A 21,485-nucleotide genomic window follows, 5' to 3' on the forward strand; every position below is an offset into this window, starting at 1 on the left:
GGACCACAAATCAGTTGAAAGCAACATTTTTTTTACCAAACTAGAAGGTGTCCTCTGAAGTCTGAACATTCTCTCATAGAGACAAAATTTTCAGAGAGCTGCGTAAATTCCCCTTGATCGTATTTTAGGAAAGAAGCATTTCAGTTCACTTTTAGTGTTATGAAATAATATGTGCAGAACAAGTGTAATCTGTGAAGACATTTAGATTAGTACAGTTTTGTGCTTTTCTGAAAGCTCAACTTTTGTTTTAATGTGAAAACTCATCCCTAATTACTATAAATAATGACACTACCACCACAACCACTACTGGCTTTCATTGGGGTAGAGGAGATAGGTCTTTACCCAGGTTGAGTTATTCTGTTTACGGATACATTACTGGGTATGCTTTTGGGTTAAAATCAAGAGGAGGACTGACTCTTACTGGTATAAGTTGTATCTCTAGTACAGTTCCTTTTTGAATGCAGGGAAATCCTTAGGCTAACTGTAAGAAAGCAGGAACTTATTTTGGTCTCTTTTCTTTTTAGTGGATTTGACAGTGGGTTGTAGTTTTGGGATTTATTATTTTTTGGAGGGTTTGGCAGGAGATTGTTTTCCATGGGTTTGTTTTGGAGGTAGTTTGTTTGTGGGGGTGAGGGGGAGACGATGTCCAAAGTATGTATCTCACTTCTGAAATGTTAACAAAGTTTCCATGCTGTAATGGAGAGAAGTATCTTAGGAAATGCTGGAACAGGTTGTAAGTAAAACTAAAGCATTGCAATGTATGTATCTGTATTTCTGAATCCTAGCGATTATTGGAATAAAAGTTTAGTTGAGTTCTGTAGGGTGTCTCTTACCCATATTAAAAGTTTATTGAGCATTTTCATATTAAAATAACAAGTTGTTAAAAATTATAGGGGCATCAGCATGGCATTAACTTTTGGGGGGGTTGGAATGTAGGGGCAGCTAGTTGCCAGGAACTCCAGATTGATTGCTGGAATTGTTCCTACTTTACCATGTGCGAGCCATAAGCTACTGAATTGGGAGTGGATTGCTGCTGAACTGGCAAGATTAAATGGGATCATTTGGAATTGTGAATTTCCTGCTTAGCATGTTAGTTTTCCTTTTCAGTGATTGGGCTGAAAGAAAAGGTCTCACAGGATAAACTGCCCTTCAATCCAGTTCTCAAAAGTAACATGAATATACTGAGTTTAATTTCTTTGCTAAGAGAGGTTTGGTTGGTTTTGTTTTTTTTTTTTTGTTGTTTTTTTTTTTTTTTTTTTTTTTTTTTGTTTTTTGGTTTTTTTTTGTTTTTTGTTTTTTTTTTTTGTTTTGGTTTTGGTTTTTTTTTTAGTTTCTTTGTTCTCTGGGCAGTTGTTCTTGACACCTAAAGATGGACCACTTTTCCCCTTTTCTTTTGTTAGATCAGTGACAATAGAGTCGGAATGACTGGATATGCTTTCAGGTGAATCGCCATGAATCTCTTGGGTTTTTCTAAGTGTTTTGCTGGAAGCGTTCACTTCTGCTCAACACTTCAGCAAAACCTTTTCCTATTGTGTAACTGTACTGAACCATAGCATATACTCAGAAAGCATGCTCTTTACTTTTTCCCCCTCTTTGTGCTTTAAGTAACCAAATTCTTCACATAGTTCTTGATGTTTTTTACAGGATTTGTGGAGTGAGAGGTGAGCGTTAAAGGGTGGGGGAGAGGGTATGCAAAACGTGAAATTTTTCAGATGGAAATTGAGGAAATTATTGAATTATTAAGAATTGTTTAAAAATTAATTTTTAAAAAATTACTTTAAAAACACCTTTACTAGAATGACAGTATTTTAATACTAAGTTTGGGAGATTTCTTTGCCAATTCAAGTTATTAGTGCTTTATATCAAGTACTCTGTAATTCAACTGTGTAGGCACATAGTTTCAACAAGATACCTGAAAAAAAACTTATTAAATGCACTTTCAGTAATTAGGCACATCCCTGGCGGTGTTCAAGGCCAGGTTGGACAAAGCCTTGGGTGGCATGGTTTAGTGTGAGGTGTCCTCGCCCATGGCAGGGGGGTTGGAACTAGATGATCTTGGGGTCCTTTCCAACCCTAACTATTCTATGATTCTAAATGCTGATTTGCATGCATCTAGTGATCAGTTAGGTGGATAAATGTGTGTGATTTCTGAAATGAAGACTGAAGTCTTTATTAAATAGACTTTCAAGCTTTGAAACAAAAATCTTTGTCACCATTTTCCGAATGACTGGAGGAACTGGTTTGAGGGTCTTTTTTTCTAAGTCCTTTTATGTTGTATTCAATTGTACAGGTTGTTCTTCCCCATTTAATCCTGGAACTTTGAAGTTTACTGCTTCTGCTGTTTATGAGAATTACCAGTTTTAGTGGATCAGGTCTGAGAAGTCCAGTTCTCAAGGCTCTTATTCTAGGACAAAATCTGTACCATTCCTTTCTCAGATGAAACTAATAACTCATTTCCTTAATTGAAATTCTGTGTACTTCTTAACTCATACGAAGGTCTAGAAATTAATTTTTTCTTTCTAGCATGTACTGTTAGGCTTCTGAGGAGGAACTCCTCTTGAAAAAGCCTCTCTAGAAGTGTGAGTACCCCTGAAATATACTGCAGTATTTATACCTTTTGTAAGACTTCTATGCTTAGATTACCAGCCTATCTACTCCATAGCAACTGAGCTCAAATCGCCAGCTGCCATTACAGTGCACTTAGCTTCGGCACCAACTTAATAAAACCTTGCATTGTAACAAACAGTTTCCGAGGAGGATGCTGCCCAGATATGGTCAGCAAATACCTCAGTTGGCTTTCCTTCTTTCTACCATTGACAAAGAATAAGCTTTCTATGAATTGCTTAAATTCTGATCCCTCATCAGCTAGAACAGCACTAAACTGCTTTACCAGACTAGTGAACAATGCAGGCGTAAAAGTATTAAGGGCTTTAATGGTCTACTGCTGTTGAATACAGAGTAAGTGTGATCAGCCAATAATTGTAGCTGTGTCATTCCACATCCTGTAATCTGTGGTTCTCTTTACCCTGTCCAATTTTTTATCTTTTGTCTTCTATTTTGGAAGATACTGAGATACTGAAAGTATGCAAATGCAGTTGTGTGCGTAAGTAAACTTTATTTTTACAGAAAATGTTAAGGTTGATCTACTGTGGTTAGTTAAAAGTACAAGGATTTTTTCCTCAGTAGTTTCTGGTAGAGAGTTAAATATTAGGTCACTACAGTATAATATTCATGCTCGAGAGGAATACAGTTACTCATGTGGTTTTCAGTAGTCAGTTGCTTGATCTAGCTCCGAATTAGAGCAAGCAGAAACAAGTAGAACTCTGCATAGATCAATGCAGGAGGTTAATGTGAAGAAGGTATAAATTAACTTAGTTTTGTTTGTCCTTTTCACTGTTGCACATTTGTATAATAAAAATGTCCAGAATGTAATTACCTTTTCTTTAGCACTGTTTCAACATTCATAGGTGATGGGGATTGTGTGGCTCTGCACTATTTGTTGCAGTCGAATGAGAAATAGTAAGTGCAAAGTAAAAGTATTCCTTTCAAATGTAGGCTATACTTAGATCATCAGCTCAGACCATTGGAAGATGCTGAACTGAATTGTTCAACTGGCAACATTGTTATGATTAGTTCAGCTTACAGTTACCTTGTTAACAGTTCATGAAGACAGTGATATTTGGCAATTGAAGCAACTTAGCATATTCCAGTGTAACTACAACTTGAAATAGCATCCAATCCTAGCTCTGTCTTCTACCACAGCAACCACTGAGAACTGGTGGAAGCCAAGAAGCTGCAAGAGATGCATCTTTCCATTAATAGCATCATCCGTCTCAAAGATCCTGACTGTCTCATCCTAGTCTGACTAGCCAGGCATGTATCATTCAAAAAGAGTTTGTGAGTTGTCTTCACTGCTTGTGCCATTGCTGCTGATTCTTGCATAGTTGTCACCAGAAAACCTTCAGTTTGTCAGCTGGACCACGCTTTAAAGTTTTAAATTATCTCTGTTTTGCAAGAGGTTTTCGAATCACAACAGGAAGGGAAGAAAGTAATTTTTAGTTTCCAGCATTTTGAACATAGACTCCTTATTGTCATCCATGTTACTGAGGGAGAAAAGTTCCTTCTTAATAGAAATGGGAATGTTGGATCTCTGTAATGGGATGAAGATAGAAGGCACAGAAGTGCCCCTCAACCTTCTTTTGTGACCCAAAGCCTGCAACAGGAGAATGGTGGTGTTTATGGAGTGTCATACAAGTTATATTCTCATTGCTTACCTGTTTTCAAAAATTTGCTGTTAATAGCCTAACACACTGTGATGGCAGTTGCTTGCACTTGCCAGGGAGCCACAAGCCTGTCGGAATTACTCTGCTTTCAAATGGAAAGAGTATTTTGTTTTCAGGGTTAGTGTAACTTGTCTCATCTGTAACTTGCAGCAGTGAAGACCTTGAAGTATCTTCTTTAGTGAGATCTCAACATTGTTGCAGATGAATTGCCACTTGGCATGCAGAGCTTGCCAAGTAAGAGCTGTTGGCTGTCACCTGGGGTATATACTGCCACATTGACACCCCATGTGGGGTTTGACCCTCTTCCAGAACACAGATCTAAAATTTCATGTGTTTTGGTTTTCACTCATGGAAGCTTGTCTGCCTGCAGTCTGTATGATTGCCTTTCCAAAGCAAGTTGCTTTCTTCTTTCTTGAACTTATATATGCTTCCTGTTCCTTAAATGTAATCGCATTTAAAGCTGGCAATTTTATACAGCTTTGTGTTAAGAAGTATGGTCTGTGGTTTTGCAGTGGAATTTAGCTCATGAATACAAAACCTGTAGTTTTATAAGGTGATTAAGTAGTTACTACTAAACAGATTAATAGAATTACAGGGCTTTTTTTTCCCTCTTGATGTATGTTAGATAATTTTGGATAAAAGTAGCTCTGGCCAAGGCATTGTAGTGTGTATGTTTCGGAAGATTTGGTTGGTCCTTTTGATGCAGTACAGCAGCAGATTCTGTAATCTACCTCTATAATTTTAGTATGTTCTTACCACAGAGATGTTCGTTCTGCAAATGAAAACAAGCTTATTAATTGTTTTATTTGACTCCTGCCATGTCATTTTGTCACAAGCCAGTACTATAAAAATCAACTAATTGTGCTTTTTGCCTAGGGTAGCAGCGTCTCTGTTGCTAGCAGCCAGCACTGTGTGGGAGCATCCTGTCTGAGGAGCATGCCCTGCCACTGCTTGCAGAGGAGCTGGCTAGAGAAACAAATTCAAATAGACTCCTGCGATAAATAGTGTACTGTCTGATAGATAAACATGGTGGTGGCAGGTATTTGTTCGGAGTCATGTAAAGTGTCATTACAAGAAAGCATAAATTAAGAAGGTGATCAGTGCACTTACTAAGAATTGATTAGGACTTAGCTTTCTATAAAAATCAGATTATTTAGATTAAAATAATAGAAAAAAAGGCTTAGAATATGAGGATGCCAGCTATAAAGAAGATGGTACTTCTAAAATTATCCCTCTTGCATATTTACGCAGGTATTTAAGACATATCAACTACAGCTGCAGATACCAAATTCAGGAGACATATAAAAATCAGCACTCATTGTTTCAGAAAACATGTAAACTTCGCTACTTCACTGGAACCACAGGCTGCACACATAAGAACACTGCTCAGACTGGAAAATGGAGCAGAATTTCTTGCTGCTTTGCTTGTGCTTGCAAAAATATGTTAGATTTTCCTAAGCATCAGAACGATTTAAAAATGGCAAATCAGTTGCACGTCTTTTATACCTTTGCAGTTCAGTGCACTATAATTTTTTTCTTTTTTTTGTCAGCACCAAAATATAAAGTTATGAATAATATTATTAATAGACAGCTGAAAGTGTTGGCCCAAAATCAGCAGTATAGGTACCTGAGAAGTGGCCAAACTCAGCTTGGTGGTTTTTCCTTTTATTTCTACTTAGTACAGTTTTTCTGTACCAGCGAGTTTTGCTTTCTGAACATAATGTAAACAAATGAAGTAAAAATTATTGCTACATTGTCCATTTGTGTCATTCACCTCTTTTACCCCTCAAGAAAACTAGGAGTACAGTTCTTCTAGTTTAACTGGCTTTTGATTTTTGCTGTATGGGAGAAAAATAGGGGTTTTTACTTAAATGGACAATTTGTTACTTTGGTTGTACAACTACCTATACCAATTTTATATTGCAATTTTGTTGTTTTTAAAAGAAAAATTGTATGAGAACTCTGGGCAGGCCACATAACAGTGAAATACTAAATATTAAATCTCTTTGCATTATCCTGTCGGTCAAAACCAAACTCTATAATTTTCAAGATGGGTCTTACACTTATATGTTTAAGAGATTATATATTATTAGAAAATAAATTATCAGCAGGAGAAGAGTTCTTCCATTTTCCTACCATGATGCTTTCAGTTAACTGAAGTTAATTTAGCTTTTCAAAGTTAAATTTTTCCTTCAATTTTTCTTTATAAGAAAGACAGTGTAAGACTTCTTACCAGTGCCTGAAGTGACAGGACAAGGGGCAACGGTTTTAAACTGAAACAGATCAGATTTAGGTTGGACATAAGGAATAAGGTTTTTTACAATGACTGGAACAGATCACCCCAAGAAGCTGTGGCTGCCCCATTCCTGGCAGTGTTCAAGGCCAGGTTGGATGGGTTTTTGAGCAGCCTGGTCTAGTGGAAGGTGTTCCTGCCTGAGCCAGGGAGTTGGAACTGGATAATTTTTAAGGTCTCTTCCAACCCAAACCATCCTATAATTTGCAATCTCTTTAGTCCTTTTTTTTTTTTTTTTTTCTTTTTTTTAATTGCCTTAAGTCCTCAAAAATCTGAGGTGATTATTGGAATTGGGTAGACCTTTAGTTTCCAGATGAAGAATTTTGGATATACTGAAAAGCGTGGAAAGGAACTTGTACACCCATTACACTGTATAAAGAAAGTATATACTATGAAATGAGAAGAATACAGCATATCTTTTGCTTTCTCTTTCTGGATTTTATCTTGATCACTTTTCGGTGCTGAAAAAAAAAAAAAAAAAGTGTTTCCTATAGTTGTTACACTCCTGTAACATTGCATTGGTCATTCTTGTAATTTCAGTGGGGCTTTTTTGTCTTTTAAACCTGTAATTGTTTTACACTTGTAAAATGTAGACCTATTGATTTTTCTGATGGTCTCAATTACCCAGTTCATCACTTAAACACCGTTAGGACAGAAGTGTATGACAAATCAGTTCAAAAGATGCGATCCTGTAGATGCAAGCTTGATTGACAAGCCCGGATTTTATTTTCCTTCTTTGTCCTGTTTCCATTGTTATATGCGCCTTTTTAATTGATTCATTTTATGTAAATGGGTTTTCTAAACATTGTCAACCTTCTTGTAGGATTTGGTAATGTACTGTAGTTTTTTTCCTTTTGGAATGCAAAATGGCAGAAGTTGCCTAGTGATAAAATTTGCCTCATCAAACGCGTTCCTGCAGGAATACATGTGAGCTGGTGTAAAGACTCTGTTAGAGTGCAGGAGAAGGAAGCAAAGGGAGGAGGAGCTCAGGAGAATGCATATTCATAGTGTGTATCAAGAGTATGTTTTCTAGATAATTATGTTTTCATTAATGCCTCTGCCTGTAATAGGGATTGGTTGAATTAAAGCAAATAATGGATAGCGTATGTTTTATTTTATTTATCTAATTAGAAGATAAGTAAATAATAATAGGCAACTTGAGTCTTGTGTTAACATTCTTAGGTTTGTATCAATGACATTGCTATTTAAATATTGATGTAAAAGTAAGGAACAGGAAGCAGCTTTAAGCATAGGGTAAGCTTTCTTTTTCTGCAAACAACCCGTGCAATACTGTTTATTTTACAGATTTATATTTGTTACATGCTTTATAGAATCATAGAATAGTTAGGGTTGGAAAGGACCTTAAGATCATCTAATTCCAGCCCCCTTGCCATGGGCAGGGACACCTCACACTAAACCATGTCACCCAAGGCCTCATCCAACCTGGCTTTGAACACTACCAGGGATGGAGCATTCACAACTTCCTTGGGCAACCCATTCCAGTGCCTCACCACCCTTACAGTAAAGAACTTCCTCCTTATATCCAATCTAAACTTCCCCTGTTTAAGTTTTAACCCATTACCCATTCTCCTATCACTGCAGTCCCTAATGAAGAGTCCCTTCCCAGCATCCTTATAGGCCCCCTTCAGATACTGGAAGGCTGCTATGAGGTCTCCATGCAGCCTTCTCTTCTCCAGGCTGAACAGCCCCAACTTTCTCAGCCTAACTTCATATGGGAGCTGCTTCAGCCCCCTGATCATCCTCGTGGCCCTCCTTCAGACTTGATCCAACAGTTCCATGTCCTTTTTATGTTGAGGACACCAGAACTGCACACAATACTCCAAGTGAGGTCTCATGAGAGCAGAGTAGACGGTCAGGATCACCTCCTTTGACCTGCTGGCCTCGCTCCTTTTGATGCAGCCCAGGATACGGTTGGCTTTCTGGGCTGCGAGCGCACACTGAAGCTGGCTCATGTCCAGTTTCTCATCAACCAACACCCCCAAGTCCTTCTCTGCAGGGCTGCTCTGAATCTCTTCTCTGCCCAACCTGTAGCTGTGCCTGGGATTGCTCTGACCCAGGTGTAGGACCTTGCACTTGGCATGGTTAAACTTCATAAGGTTGGCATCAGCCCACCTCACAAGCGTGTCAAGGTCCCTCTGGATGGCATCCCTTCCCTCTGGTGTATCAACCGAACCACACAGCTTGGTGTCATTGGCAAACTTGCTGAGGGCGCACTCAATCCCACTGTCCATGTCACCGACAAAGATGTTGAACAAGACCGGTCCCAACACAGATCCCTGAGGGACACCACTCGTTACTGGTCTCCAGCTGGACATCGAGCCATTGACCACAACTCTGTGTGCAGCCATCCAGCCAGTTCTTTATCCTCCGATTGGTCCACCTATTACAATGATGTCTCTCCAATTTAAAGACAAGGATGTCATGTGGAACAGTGTCAAATGCTTTGCACAAGTCCAGGTAGATGACGTCAACTGCTCTACCCCTGTCCATCAGTTCTGTAGCCCCATCATAGAAGGCCGACAAACTGGTCAGGCAGGTTTTCCCCTTAGTGAAGCCATGCTGGCTGTCACCAAGCACCTTGTTGTTTTTCATGTGCCTTAGCATGCTTTCCAGGAGAATCTGCTCCAAGATTTTCAGGCACAGAGGTGAGATTGACTGGTCCATAGTTCTCTGGGTCCTTAGCTTTCCTAACCTGGTCCCTAGCTTCCCAGACAACATCCCTCTATTCTTCCCAGGCTGCCTGTCCTTGCTTCCACCTTTTATAAGCCTTTTTTTCCCCTCTATGTTTCCTCAGCAGCTCCTTATCCATCCATGAAGGTCTCCTGGCCCTCCTGCTGCACTTTATTCTAGTCGGGACACAACACTCCTGAGCTTGTAGCAGGTGATCTTTTAATATCAACCAACAGTCTTGGGCCCCCCTGCCCTCTAGGGGTTCCCATGGAACCTTACTAAGGAGGTTCCTGAAGAGGCCAAAGTCTGCTCTCTTGAAGTCCAGGGCAGTGAGCTTGCTGCACACTATTCTCACTGTCCTGAGGTTCTCAAATTCGACCATCTCATGATCGCTGCAACCAAGGCTGCCGTTGAGCATCAAATTTCCAATGAGCCCTTCCCTGTTGGTGAGCACGAGGTCAAGCATGGCACCTCTCCTTGTTGGCTCCTCTATTACTTGCAGAAGGAAGTTGTCTTCCACACAATCAAGGAACCTCCTGAATTGCTTGTGCTGGGATGTTCCGTTCCTCCAACAGATATCAGCGTGGTTGAAGTCCCCCATGAGAACAAGGGCCTGCAAGCGTGAGGCTACTCCTATCTGTCTGTAGAGCGCTTCATCCACAGAGTCCTCTTGATCAGGTGGTCTGTAACAGATACCCACAGTAATGTCCCCCGTCGCTGTTCTCCCTTTAACCCTGACCCACAAATTCTCTGTTAGCTGATCACCTGTCCCCAGACAGCATCGTTTCCTTGGGAAAAAGCTTGTCTTGCTGACATTGCCTTCAAAACTTACAGAGCTTCTGTGTCTGAATATGGTTTTGAAAATCACCATTTTCCACTAGCATGTTAATGTCTGGCTGGTAAATCAGCTTTTACATGGATGTATAATGTATATTCAGACTTAGAACTGGATAATAAATTCTTGTGTATAAAATTCTTTTTTTTTTTACTACACCTCTTAGTGTTTTCTCTCCAAAAGCCAGACTGTCCAGATGGATTGACTGGATGCCTGTGTACCTCCTTGGTATAACATGAAACTGAATTGTGCTAAGACATGGTATTGAACTCTGATGATTGGGTCTCTGCTGCTGGATGCAGGAGTGTCGTACAGACCTGATATTATCCATACTTTCTAGTCCATGTACAGGTCAATAAGATTTGCCATGGTTCGCAGGTTGTCATGTTCATGAGTCTTTTCATACCAGGTCTCTGGATTAAAAGGATTTAGCTTTAGAATTGTGCCTTAAAGCAGGTTTTAATAAAATCTAAATTTCAGATGGATGTCCTAAAATGCTCTTTCATGTCTGAGCATTGACTGTGCTGAGCTTTTCTGATGCTGAAGCTTGATGGTAAATGCCAACGTACTGGTAGCGATGGCTAGGAGGAAGCAGGGGACTGCATCTCCCTCCTGCTGCTCCCATGGTGTGCCTATTTATTTTTTACAGAACTGCAGCATATTCTGTTCTGTTGAACTTCTCTTAGTAGAGCAATAGTAGAAAAATGCAGTCTGTGGATGCTTGTGTTTTATGGCAGTACTGGGGTGAATTCTAGGTCCTGGAGGCAAACGGTTTTGCTGGCCAATATTTGGAATATTAGGGTGTGTTTATTCAGTTTGGTTAGTGAGCTCTGAGAAATGCTTGAAAGTGTCTACAGTTCCTAATGATGTCTGGGAGGGGCAGTAGCTTGGATCGTGTATCTTTAAGGGGCCAGTTTGTTGTATAGAGCTTGAATCAGACTTTCAGAAGCAGCTTTGTTTTTTATGGCAGTTGCTGTTTGACTTAGCCCTCAGCTGGCTTCCTAATGAAATTAGTGCCAGTTAGCCTTCTGTTTGGGGGATCTTTGAGGTAATCTTATTGCATTTTCAGTAGAAGAAACTTTATCTTTACTTCTGCAAGGTAAATCATGGGTTTAGGGTAGGTGTTTACTACACTGGTATTCTGATTTCTCCTGTGCAATGCATAAAGCCCTCCGGGGCTGGAGCTGTGAGAATTCAAGAGGCATTTGTAGACACTGAAAGCTGTAGGGTGTGTTGCTGAACCACACTTCACCTTACTGAAAAGGTTACAAACTGGAAGAAGTACAGAGCTCTTTTAGGGACTATTTATGGAAGTACAGTATTTAGCCTCATTCCATGTAATATAAGGTGGGAAAGAATAGTTTGCATTAACTATTATCTCTGAGTGAAGGTGACTTTTGTAATACAGCAAGGCATACAGCTACTGTGTAATACAATTACATGATTTATACTCAGAAAATGTGAAAGAGCACATCTCTACCCTCAGCCAGTTTGAAATAATAAATTTTAAGTTTTTGAATACAGAAGTCAAAACGTAGCGTAGCTTAGGATTTGAAGTTTCGCAGTTGGAAAGGTTAGGATACAATATTTTCCAGTATATCTCTTTTATAGGTGAAATTGAAGACTGACTTTTATAGGCGCTAATTTTGTTAGATTGTGGCAATGTAAGGAGGCACAAAGATTCTAATTGCAGGAGGAATAAAATCCACGAATGCTTAAACATTTTTTTCCTTTTGTAACAGGTGATAAATCAATATTTGCATGAATCACTGATTTAAAGAACCATCAAATTCCCACTTTAACATTCTGATAGTTTACTCCACTAAGGAAGAGTCAAAACAAGAAACAATGGTTGTGATGAAACAGTGATTGTTTCAGAATTCATCCACACCCATTTTTTAACATCAAGAATGCTTTTCTTTTTATCTTGAAATTTCAGGAGCTCCAATTTCAAAGACTTACCAGAGAACTGGAAGTGGAAAGGCAAATTGTGGCTAATCAGCTAGAAAGATGTAGGCTTGGAGCAGAATCACCAAGTATCGCCAGCACAAGGTACAAGTCCTGATGACTTCACTTTCATATGTCCCATAAATTAGAGGGCTTTTTAGTGGTGCTTACATCCTACATACATGTATTTTCACTGACAGCTGTTCACCTTCCATTAATATCTGAAGTATTTAAAAAAGTGTAGATTTGCTGTAAAGAGTTTATGGGACAGTTTAAAGAGGCCTCCTTAATAATTGATTACATTTTCAGTAGAGTGTATGTAAAGCTTTAATTTCTCCTAAAATATGTTGAATTTTACTTTTAAGATTCAGCCAAAGAGAAATACAATAGATTTATATATGATTGTATTAAAGTGACAGTGCTAGTTAAATGCAGTAATCCAGTTATTGTTCTCCATGGAATTAACTATCCAGTTTCATTCAGCTTTTCTGAAATACTTTGTGTTGTTACATTTGTTTCCAGGGAACATCTTGCTCTAAGTGTATTGTTAGCATACTTAAATATAATGAAACATACTTAATATAGTTCACATACAATAACAATAACTATAGCAAAGCATTTTGTTAATATTTGAGGTGTAACTAGTATTTCAGGTCTTTATTTTTTTTAATCCCTTAGGAAACTTTCTACCTCTTAAATGTGTTTGAGCACTCATTCATCTCAAGCGTATCAAATGATTGGTAGCTCTTGAATCTGACAGCCTTGGTAACAATATGTTCTCTTATGAAACATTTATAACCTGCATTTCAGGTTACAGCAAACTTCAGGTTGGCATGTACATAGAGCTTATATACTGAACATTATGAACTGAATGCTCTGAACATTATTATTTCTTGCCTTAGATACCGTGTGTTTATAATCTTTAAGCAGTAAACTTGGGTATCATTCTGAACTGTTTCTTCCTATGGCCATGATAACTATTTTTGCAAGTTAAATGGATTTTTTTCCTTACAAAGCCTTAAGAAACATGAGGCAATTATTTAAAAATAAAGTTAAAAAATGCACTGTACCAGCTAACACCATTGTTTTTCTACTTCAAGCTGCCTGACCTGAGTTGTCATTTGACTAGCATGAGAACTTGTGTTTAGGAAACTTCGAAATACTCAAAAATGTTCCTGAACAAGATGACTGTTGTATACCCTTTAAACTTGCCCGTCTTCCCTCTAGATCCACATATTTCTCCAGCTGTTGTGCAGATTCCATTTTGAAAGCTAAAAAGGTTGAATTCCTATGGAAGAATAAGTTAAAAGCTTTAGTTATTTTATGTCTCCAACCACATTTCATTCAGCTTAAGATGAGTACTCCTTTTGGGTTGTATCCTTTGTTGAAGTTTTCTGTCCCGGAGGAAATCAACAAAGCTTTGTTTCAAAGACAGTGTGCTTTAGTCTCCTTAAATGTGGTTAAAATGTTTGGGAGCATTTGGTTTCAGGCGTCTAGCTGGAGGTTTGGTTGACCTTGGTGGTCAAAGCAGTGCCTCTGATTTACACACTCGAAAAACTGGATTCCTGCAAGCTGTCATCGGCTTGGGGGTTGTGCTGCTTAGCAAAACAGATGCTGGCATGGAGTCACAGGTGCTTTTGTGGCAGCATTTGCCTATCTTGGTGATTGCAGCTTGGGCTTCAAGCTGTTCTCTGTGTCAGGCAAGTCACTCCTCTGAGCCAGTTCATCACCCAGTTGCACAAGTGCCAGGCCAGTAGCCTGTAGCAGTAGCCAGGTAGCAGTTTGTGAGGCAAGGAGGAATGTGACATCAGTACCTTAAACCAGCTTAAGCTTCTTCAGCTGGCATGTGTAGCTTCTCAGCCTATCTTTATGGCTGTTAACCCAGACACTACAAACACTAGCAGAGTGCAGGCCCTGCAGATGTACACCTGGATGAATCCATCCAAAGGCAGGCACTGGTGACCAGACTGTCACCTACTTGAGCACACCTGAGGAGGACTCGCATTTCAGAAGCATGGTTAGTTCTGTTGCTCTTAGTCCTTAAGAAACATGTGTGTTGCATAGAAGGTACGTGTACTTCAGGTTTGTTAGGCTGTTGCCCACCTGTATTACAACTGTATTGTAAATGTGAGCAACACACAGGAGTAGTTGGCTGGTTTGCTCCCTTAAGACGAATGTGTAAGATAATGAGCACAAATCTGCAGATCCTAAGTAATCATAGTGTAGGGGGTGGAGAAGGAAGCACTAAATTACCCGCAGCCCCAGATTCCCTTACAGCTTTACTTTTGTGTACCTGTAGGTTACTTACCTGTTAAAATTATCTCACAATTATTTTTATAAATGGGTATTATGCTCAGCACTTTTAAGATATTTCATGGCATCCTGTACACTTTCAAACCTCTTAAGAGCCTGACATGGTGCATGATTAGTGTTACCTGTAACTGTTAAATCCTTTTTAGCTATGTTATACACTACAAAATCGGAGATGATAGACTGGGAAAAACCATGTGAGGTTGCAGTTGTATCTTCTTACTTGCATTTCATGCTATAACACGCACAGGTTTCTGTGAAGAAGCCACTGGTCTGTTGCGCCTCCTACAACCAGATGCAGCAGTGCAGCTAACTTCACATCTCTCGTGTTACTGGTCCAGTTCTGGGCTGCCAGATGGGTTGGAGTATGTGCTGATGCAGATAGATATCAGTATATGTACCAAGGGTCAATAGTCAGGCTCACTTTATAAAACACATTGCCTAACCTCTCAGGTGAGAGTTGGCTCTATGACTCTCACAGTTGACTGATTCTTTTGATGAGTTACCTGTTGTGTGTAACTTGTGAAAAGTGAGTGGTGGTGGTGGGAAACAAAGGGCTCGTACCTATTAATTTAATTATAAAATACTGCACTCATAATAGCAGCTTGTTACAACAACTTTAACAAAAGATCAGAACTGGCACACCAGACTTCATCAGAATGCAAGTCCTTTTGGCAGGGAGTAGAGGAAATAAAAAAATTAGGTACTTCAGGTACTGAGCAGTCAGTTTGAGTAATAACGTGCCTACCCAAAGTCTTCCGAGTTTTCTAAAATCAAATGTATTTCATAGCTACTAGGAAGGTTTTTCTCCACTTTTCCCAATGCCAGCTGAAATACAGTGTGCACTTCATGTAGTAGTAGAAATATTTCAAAGTGGTTCAGTACAATGTTGCGCTCTGTGGCTGAACACTGTAAACTTCCTGCGAGATGAACATGGACTGCATTTCGTGGGCACACAATTTTTCCTCATAAAACAGCAGAATGCTGATAAAGAGTGTAAACAGAGTGAGTAGTTCCACTTGCAAGGCAGCGTGCAGTCGTGTTGAGTTGTAACTTTTGTTCCACTTGAGGAGTGGTAACATGCGAGACGCTTCCAAACTGTGGGCGGCCCCCGTGCTCGCGGCATTCCACGGCATGCAGCAGCAAGCTCATCCGAACAAGGCTGTTCACAGCGAGCTGATCTGCGTGTAATTACCCTTACAGAAACTAGTTTAATTCTGTTGGCGTGACGTATCAGATAATTTAGTGTTTCCAAAGGCTATATTTGAAATTGCTTGCATATATTACAATATAGGATGTCACCAAACTTTCATGGCAAATTATAAGATTCATAAAAATTACCTTTAGAAATCAGTATGCACTTTTGGGGTAGGAAGAGGGAAGGAATAATATAAACTATTTATTTGTCTATTTAGACTAATATTGCACTTACTGAAATTTGAAAACATTGAAGGGCTATGTTAAATTGAAAAGGAAGAAAGAACAGATTTACATTGTTTGCAGAGCTTCAGGGTAGAGTAAGAGCAGGGCTAAAATGTATTTGACAGAGTTTAGCTGAGTAATGAATAATTTTAAATCAGGATCTCCTACTTGATCATCAGAGAGCTGCTGGAAGAATAGTTTGGGCACAGATGTTAAGTATCCATTCAGAACAATTCAGAAGAGATGATGGTTAATTCCATAGCAGTAGCTGGCTAGGAACTTCTTGCCATGGTAGATGCTAACCAGTCCTTGTGTCGCAGATGCTAAACGCTCTGAGGCAGCACTCGTCTTTGTTACAGAATAAAAGAATCTTCTTTGTTGGAAATGGGCCCATGCTATGATTGTTTTAGGCTGTTCCAGTTATTACTTAGTGTATTATAAATATTTTTTAATGTAGCTGTAGAATTTCTATTCTGTGTGTTACAAATAATTACATATAAAGGTTTGTTTTTTCTGTAATGGAATCTTGTGCCCTTAATTTCAGAATGTGAGAATGGAGTGTATTAGGTTTGTTCTTCTCTTTTTAACACAGGCTCACTTGAGAGTCTCTTCCTCTGTCTTTACTATTTGACTGAACTTTGAAATGCCTGTACTTTAGAATTGTCTGAGGAAATTAGCTTAGTTTTTCTTATCTTTTATCTCTGCTAATTCTCTAGTAGAAAATGGGGGGGCAGGGGGGGATTAAAAAACAGGAACAGAACTGTTGACCTGTGTAGTATCACCAGATTTTCAGGATTTTCTCTTGTTTGTTCAACAGCCTAGTTTGAATTTGCTTTTTTGACTGTACCTACATGTTAGACAGAATTTTCTATTGTGTTTCCTTCTGTCTATAACAGTTTTCTACTTGCTTGCTTCTGGTTTTCAGGCAGTCCTGGGAGTGTAAATACAGTAAGAGCAGTGATTCTAAGTAGTTTCACTAGTGGTTAAGGTGGACCCACAAACTTTGATGTGTATGCACTGTGTTGCATATTTTCTAGGGTGTAGTTTTACCAGATGACTTCAGGAAGCATTATAGGTTCCCCTACTCTAACTTTTAGGACCCAAACAGTAATTCTGTTTCCAGTCAATCTATCATTTATTAGGGCTGTTTAAGATGTTTAGCTCAGTGAGTGGGTCATCTGTCTTGAAATACAGAAGACACCACTCCAGATCTCTGATGCCTAATGCCGTCTCTTTCCTTTGGCACTTCAACTGTGACACTTCGGCAGCATTACCTGTTCATTTAAAATTATAGGGTGTGCTATCATTTGTCTTTGGCCCACAGGAATTCAGAAATGCTTATTTTTTTCTTGCATGTCTGCACTGAAAATAAGTGAAACTTTGCAAAGCTTCTTGCTACAGCTCCAATATTCATATTTAGGTTTCTGTTTACCCTGACTGTAAACCTTTCTTGAAATTCCATAAAAACTTTGAATGCCAGTAGAATTGAGGAGTATGGCAGGGCACAGGGAGGGTATGCAATTTGCTGATGTTCAAGTATGAAAAAACCCCATGTGACTTACTATGAGTTGTTCTGGTGATAAATTGAAGAGGGATGATTTAATATTGACTTCAGCTTCATATGTAAATACTATCTTACCTAGTAGTAGACTGGACTATGAAATAAGATTGTTATTTTGTCTGTGAATGTACATCCACTGCACACTACCGACTGCGATGCAGTAAGTGACTGTGTATCAGCTGAATTACTGTAACTGCTCACAGGAGTGCTCATGCAAGATGACTTGAAGTCAGTATGAACAGTTGTGACTGATCAGGTGGTACATGTCAACTTGTCACCTTCTGAAAACACCTGAAGTACAGACAAGACAGTGAGTTTCACGGTAGTTACAATGCTGCATAATTTAGATAAAACAACACTTGAAAGATGTTAGTTCCTTCCAAAGATAGTGAAACTTGCCAGAGACCTTTTTTAGTTTACTATTTTGTGGTACCAGTAGGCAGACACTGGTGATGGGTGATATGCTGGTACCACTGTCACAGTGCTAACTGTGTGTGGTTTCAGGCAGCACTGTAGAGTGGCAGTGATCTGCTGTCTGTAGAGCTGGGGGGTTGCCCATGTCCAGCTCTTCTGCATGGCGGCCTTCTGTGGTGGTTTGGGAGTCTCGGTTGCTTCAGTGGCATTTAGTTTCAAACTGAAATAGCATCCTTCAGTCTGAGTGACCACCTTTGAGTGTAGTCTTCCAGATACTGCTTTCTAAATTCATGTCCAGAGCATTAGTGCCTGCCTGCATCAGCTGAAAGCATCTACCAGGTTGTAGGACCATTTGTTTCTGGTGGTAGAGCTGTTTAATTTTTGTATGTGGGACATAAGATGGCTATGGTACTTGTTCTTGATGTAGATGTCTAAAATGGAAGATAAAGAATGAGTAAAACAATATGTTCAGTCTTAGCAAGCACTTAAGTTTTGGCTGGCAGGTTTGCTTAAGCAGAAAGCACGAATCCCTGTGAGTAAACCATTTGCTACTGTGTGCCTGACAGAACAGATGTATTCCAGTGAGGAGAGATCAGCCAAGCAGTAAACTAAAATATTAAAGAAATGTGTTTGAAGTACATAACATTTTCAGCAGAGTTATATAGGTAGCTTTTTACAGCTTTTAACCATTTTAGAAACAGTTAATAAATAATACTTATTATTTTCAGCTGTCACCTTTTTTGATGACAACAGTGGTATACTCAAGCAGTTAAAATAAGCAAGGAAAATAGACACTTTTCCCTCAAGCAGTAGTATTTAAATCAGAAGTACATTTCATCTTACTTGCTAGGATGATGGGCTTAATCTGTTTCACGTCATATAGTAGCTGCAGAAGACGTATGTAGCAATGAGAATTCAGGTTAACTGTCCAGTCTAGAAACTGAAGATCATAGTTGTGTTTACTTTTTTATTATTATTATTATTTATTTTTTAGAAACCAGTACACTGCTCTCAAAACATCTGAACAAAACCTAGAAATCTGCCATTTTGTTAAGTTTTGCATTCCTCCTGTAGCCCTGCTGTCCCATGCACAGGTACTGTCAGAGGCCTGGTAGGCACTTCTGCCTGTGAAGTGCAGTATAGTCCTTGAGCTGTCATAGCTGTTCTAGGGAGAGGAACGCTAACCTCCTTTTCAAACCTGGAAGTCCAGAGGTAGAAAGTGTTTATTTAAGAGCTGTTGCTGCAGGAATGTAAAATGGTACTTGTGATACTTGGTACACTTTGTCTCGGTAACCAACTTCATATGAAAACTCTGCCATTTGGCAGATTATTATATTTTTCCAGAATGGCAGCTCATACAGCTTTGTATCTAAGACATCAGCTTTGAACTAAAGCTGTGAGATGGCAAGGAAAAGGTCTGAAATTAAGGAAAGGGACCAAAAAATAAACTAAAAAAAAAAAAAAAAATCCAGATACTTAGGAAATACAAGTGAAAAAAAATAGGATAAAAAAAAGGGAATAGATTGATTTCAGCAGAGTTTGTGTGCATGCTCCGTCTTCAGTTATCAAACATTTGTGTTACTGGCTGAAAAATTAGGGTTTGGGTGTATGTATTTGATATGCATTTAGTGTAGAATTATGCCTTTATTTCACCTATTCTTTTTCAGCTTGCAAAGCAGAGTGAGAAGAGAAGAGTATTTGTTTCTAACTTCTTTAATTGAAAACTATATAGATCATACCAAATTGTTCTGAAAGAAAAATACAATTTCTGCATGTCTGTGCTACTAACCTAGTTCTTTTTCAGGGATAATAGTGGGCTAAAATTAAGTATCTTTAGAACTGCAGTGCACCACGTGTGGGCTGTCCTGATGCATGACACATTAGTATCAGGAAAAGACATCTTAAGGACTAGATAACAGCAGCAGCTTCTCATTGGTAATGCAGTATGTGACCACGCTGGGTTTTAATCAGTACAATAAAATGCATTAGTCTTACTTATCAAAGCTGAAAGCTTCAGTAGCTCCAAAACTTTTCATCTCTAAGGTGACAAAATCAGATGATGAAGTCAGTAGGGGGTAGATGCTGGACTTCTGCAAAAGTAACATAATAAGAATCAAGTTACATTCTTAAACAGTTTAAAATTAATGAAGTAGTTTTCTAAAGTAGAAACTTTATTGTTCTTAAGTCCTGTGCATGTAAAGAAAGTTCAGTTAGCCAGATGTGTTGGATAGACACGTTTGGGGTTTTTATAATCTTTTGTGTGTAAGAGTGAAGTGTTTCTGTCTGCTTGGCACTTCTTACCTTCGCTAAACCAACAGAGTGATGTCATCTCATTATAAGGAATTGAGTTTCCAGAAGGCCTGAGGAATGAAGGCAGAGGTGAAGAGTGTAAAAGTTGATGTTCTGGTAGCATGAGAGTCTTAGGGTCAGTGTTCACTGTACCTGTAAGATAGTCTTCAGATTTCTTCACTTTAGGGGAGCAAAGTATTAACGAATAGGCTAACAGTAAATGGTTAAAGGACACGTTGTATCCAGGTTTGCTCAGTGAAGAGTGAAGAATATACTCAGTAAAGAACGCATGTAGATGAACTAACATTCAGAACTCTGCTTTCAATAATTAAAATTCATACAGTTTTATAAAAATTCTTTTGAATGGAATACCGGTTTGCTATTTCCTCATGAATTTTTAACAGTAGAAATATTTTTTAAGGTTTTGTCAGAATAGTCACAAGGTTCAGTTTGCAAGCAAAAAACCAGTGTGAAGTTGTGCAGAATTTGCTTTGGCATGTAGTTACAATCCCCAAAATATGCTAAAGAAACATTCTGGAGATAAGGCACTAGTGAGATTCAATGGTAGTGTACTAGAAAAGAGAAATATTTTGAACTTTTTATTTCAATTGAATGAACTCTAGCCCAAGGCTGTGCAAAAACTATGGTTTGGTGGTCTTGGCACTGCGTACCCCTCTGGAATAGCCAGGTGATGGTAATACAGTTCCTTTGCTCTGGAGTTCCAGGAGTCTCTGGATACATTTGGGTTTTCAGCAAGCTGCCTGGCTTGTGTACCGTATTCATTTAGTCTGTTCTTCTGCAGAGAGAGCTGTAATAGATTAAGAAAGAACCATCTGTAGCTGTTTATTACCTCCTGTTAGCTGGAGGCTATGACCTTCTTTCCTGAAATGCCTCAGCAGGTTCTGTCATGCAGGATCTGGGTTTGTTGAAATCCCAATTTAAACTATACCACTGAAGGTAGTTAAAACTAATCTGCCTGACTGTGCACTCTGGTGAAGTGACAGAATTCGCATGGTCCCAGTTAGCTGAGTTTCAAGGAAGGTAGCTGCTGGTTGCCATAGGGTAAGTTCTTAAACCACCCTTGTTAAACCCACAGGGTGACAATCGATTGCCAGGGTAAGCTAGCTGCCTACACTGGTTTGATATGTAGCTTGATTGTTTTCTATGTATTCATTTAGCATTTCTGACATTGGACTTGTGTTCCATTACTGCCAAGTGATGTCAGTTTTGCCTAAGCTTAGGATATTTGTGCTTCTGGGCTTGGGTAAGATGGTCCTTCAAGAAAAATAAAATACCTGTGAAAGCTCAGGCACACATCTGGATTTGATGGAGTTGGTACCGAAGCACCCTTCTTCCAGCATCTTAGAAATGTAGTAGATCACAAAGAACCCTCTGAAGGCAGAGGAGCCTGGAAGGTCTGAGTCAGGAGTCCAGCTTTTC

At 39.1% G+C, this 21,485-nt stretch overlaps 1 protein-coding gene across 1 annotated transcript in view; it reads left to right on the top strand.

The window, feature by feature from the left end:
* Positions 1-21,485, top strand: part of PKP4 (plakophilin 4) — a 90,432-nt gene that overhangs the window by 29,883 nt on the left and 39,064 nt on the right. The window contains exon 3 of the mRNA XM_080621581.1: positions 12,042-12,154. Coding sequence (XP_080477707.1) covers positions 12,042-12,154 — 113 coding nt within the window. The remainder of the gene's footprint in view (positions 1-12,041; positions 12,155-21,485) is intronic.

Source organism: Psittacula echo, assembly GCF_963264785.1.
Source record: "Psittacula echo genome assembly, chromosome: 6".
NCBI lineage: Eukaryota > Metazoa > Chordata > Aves > Psittaciformes > Psittacidae > Psittacula > Psittacula echo.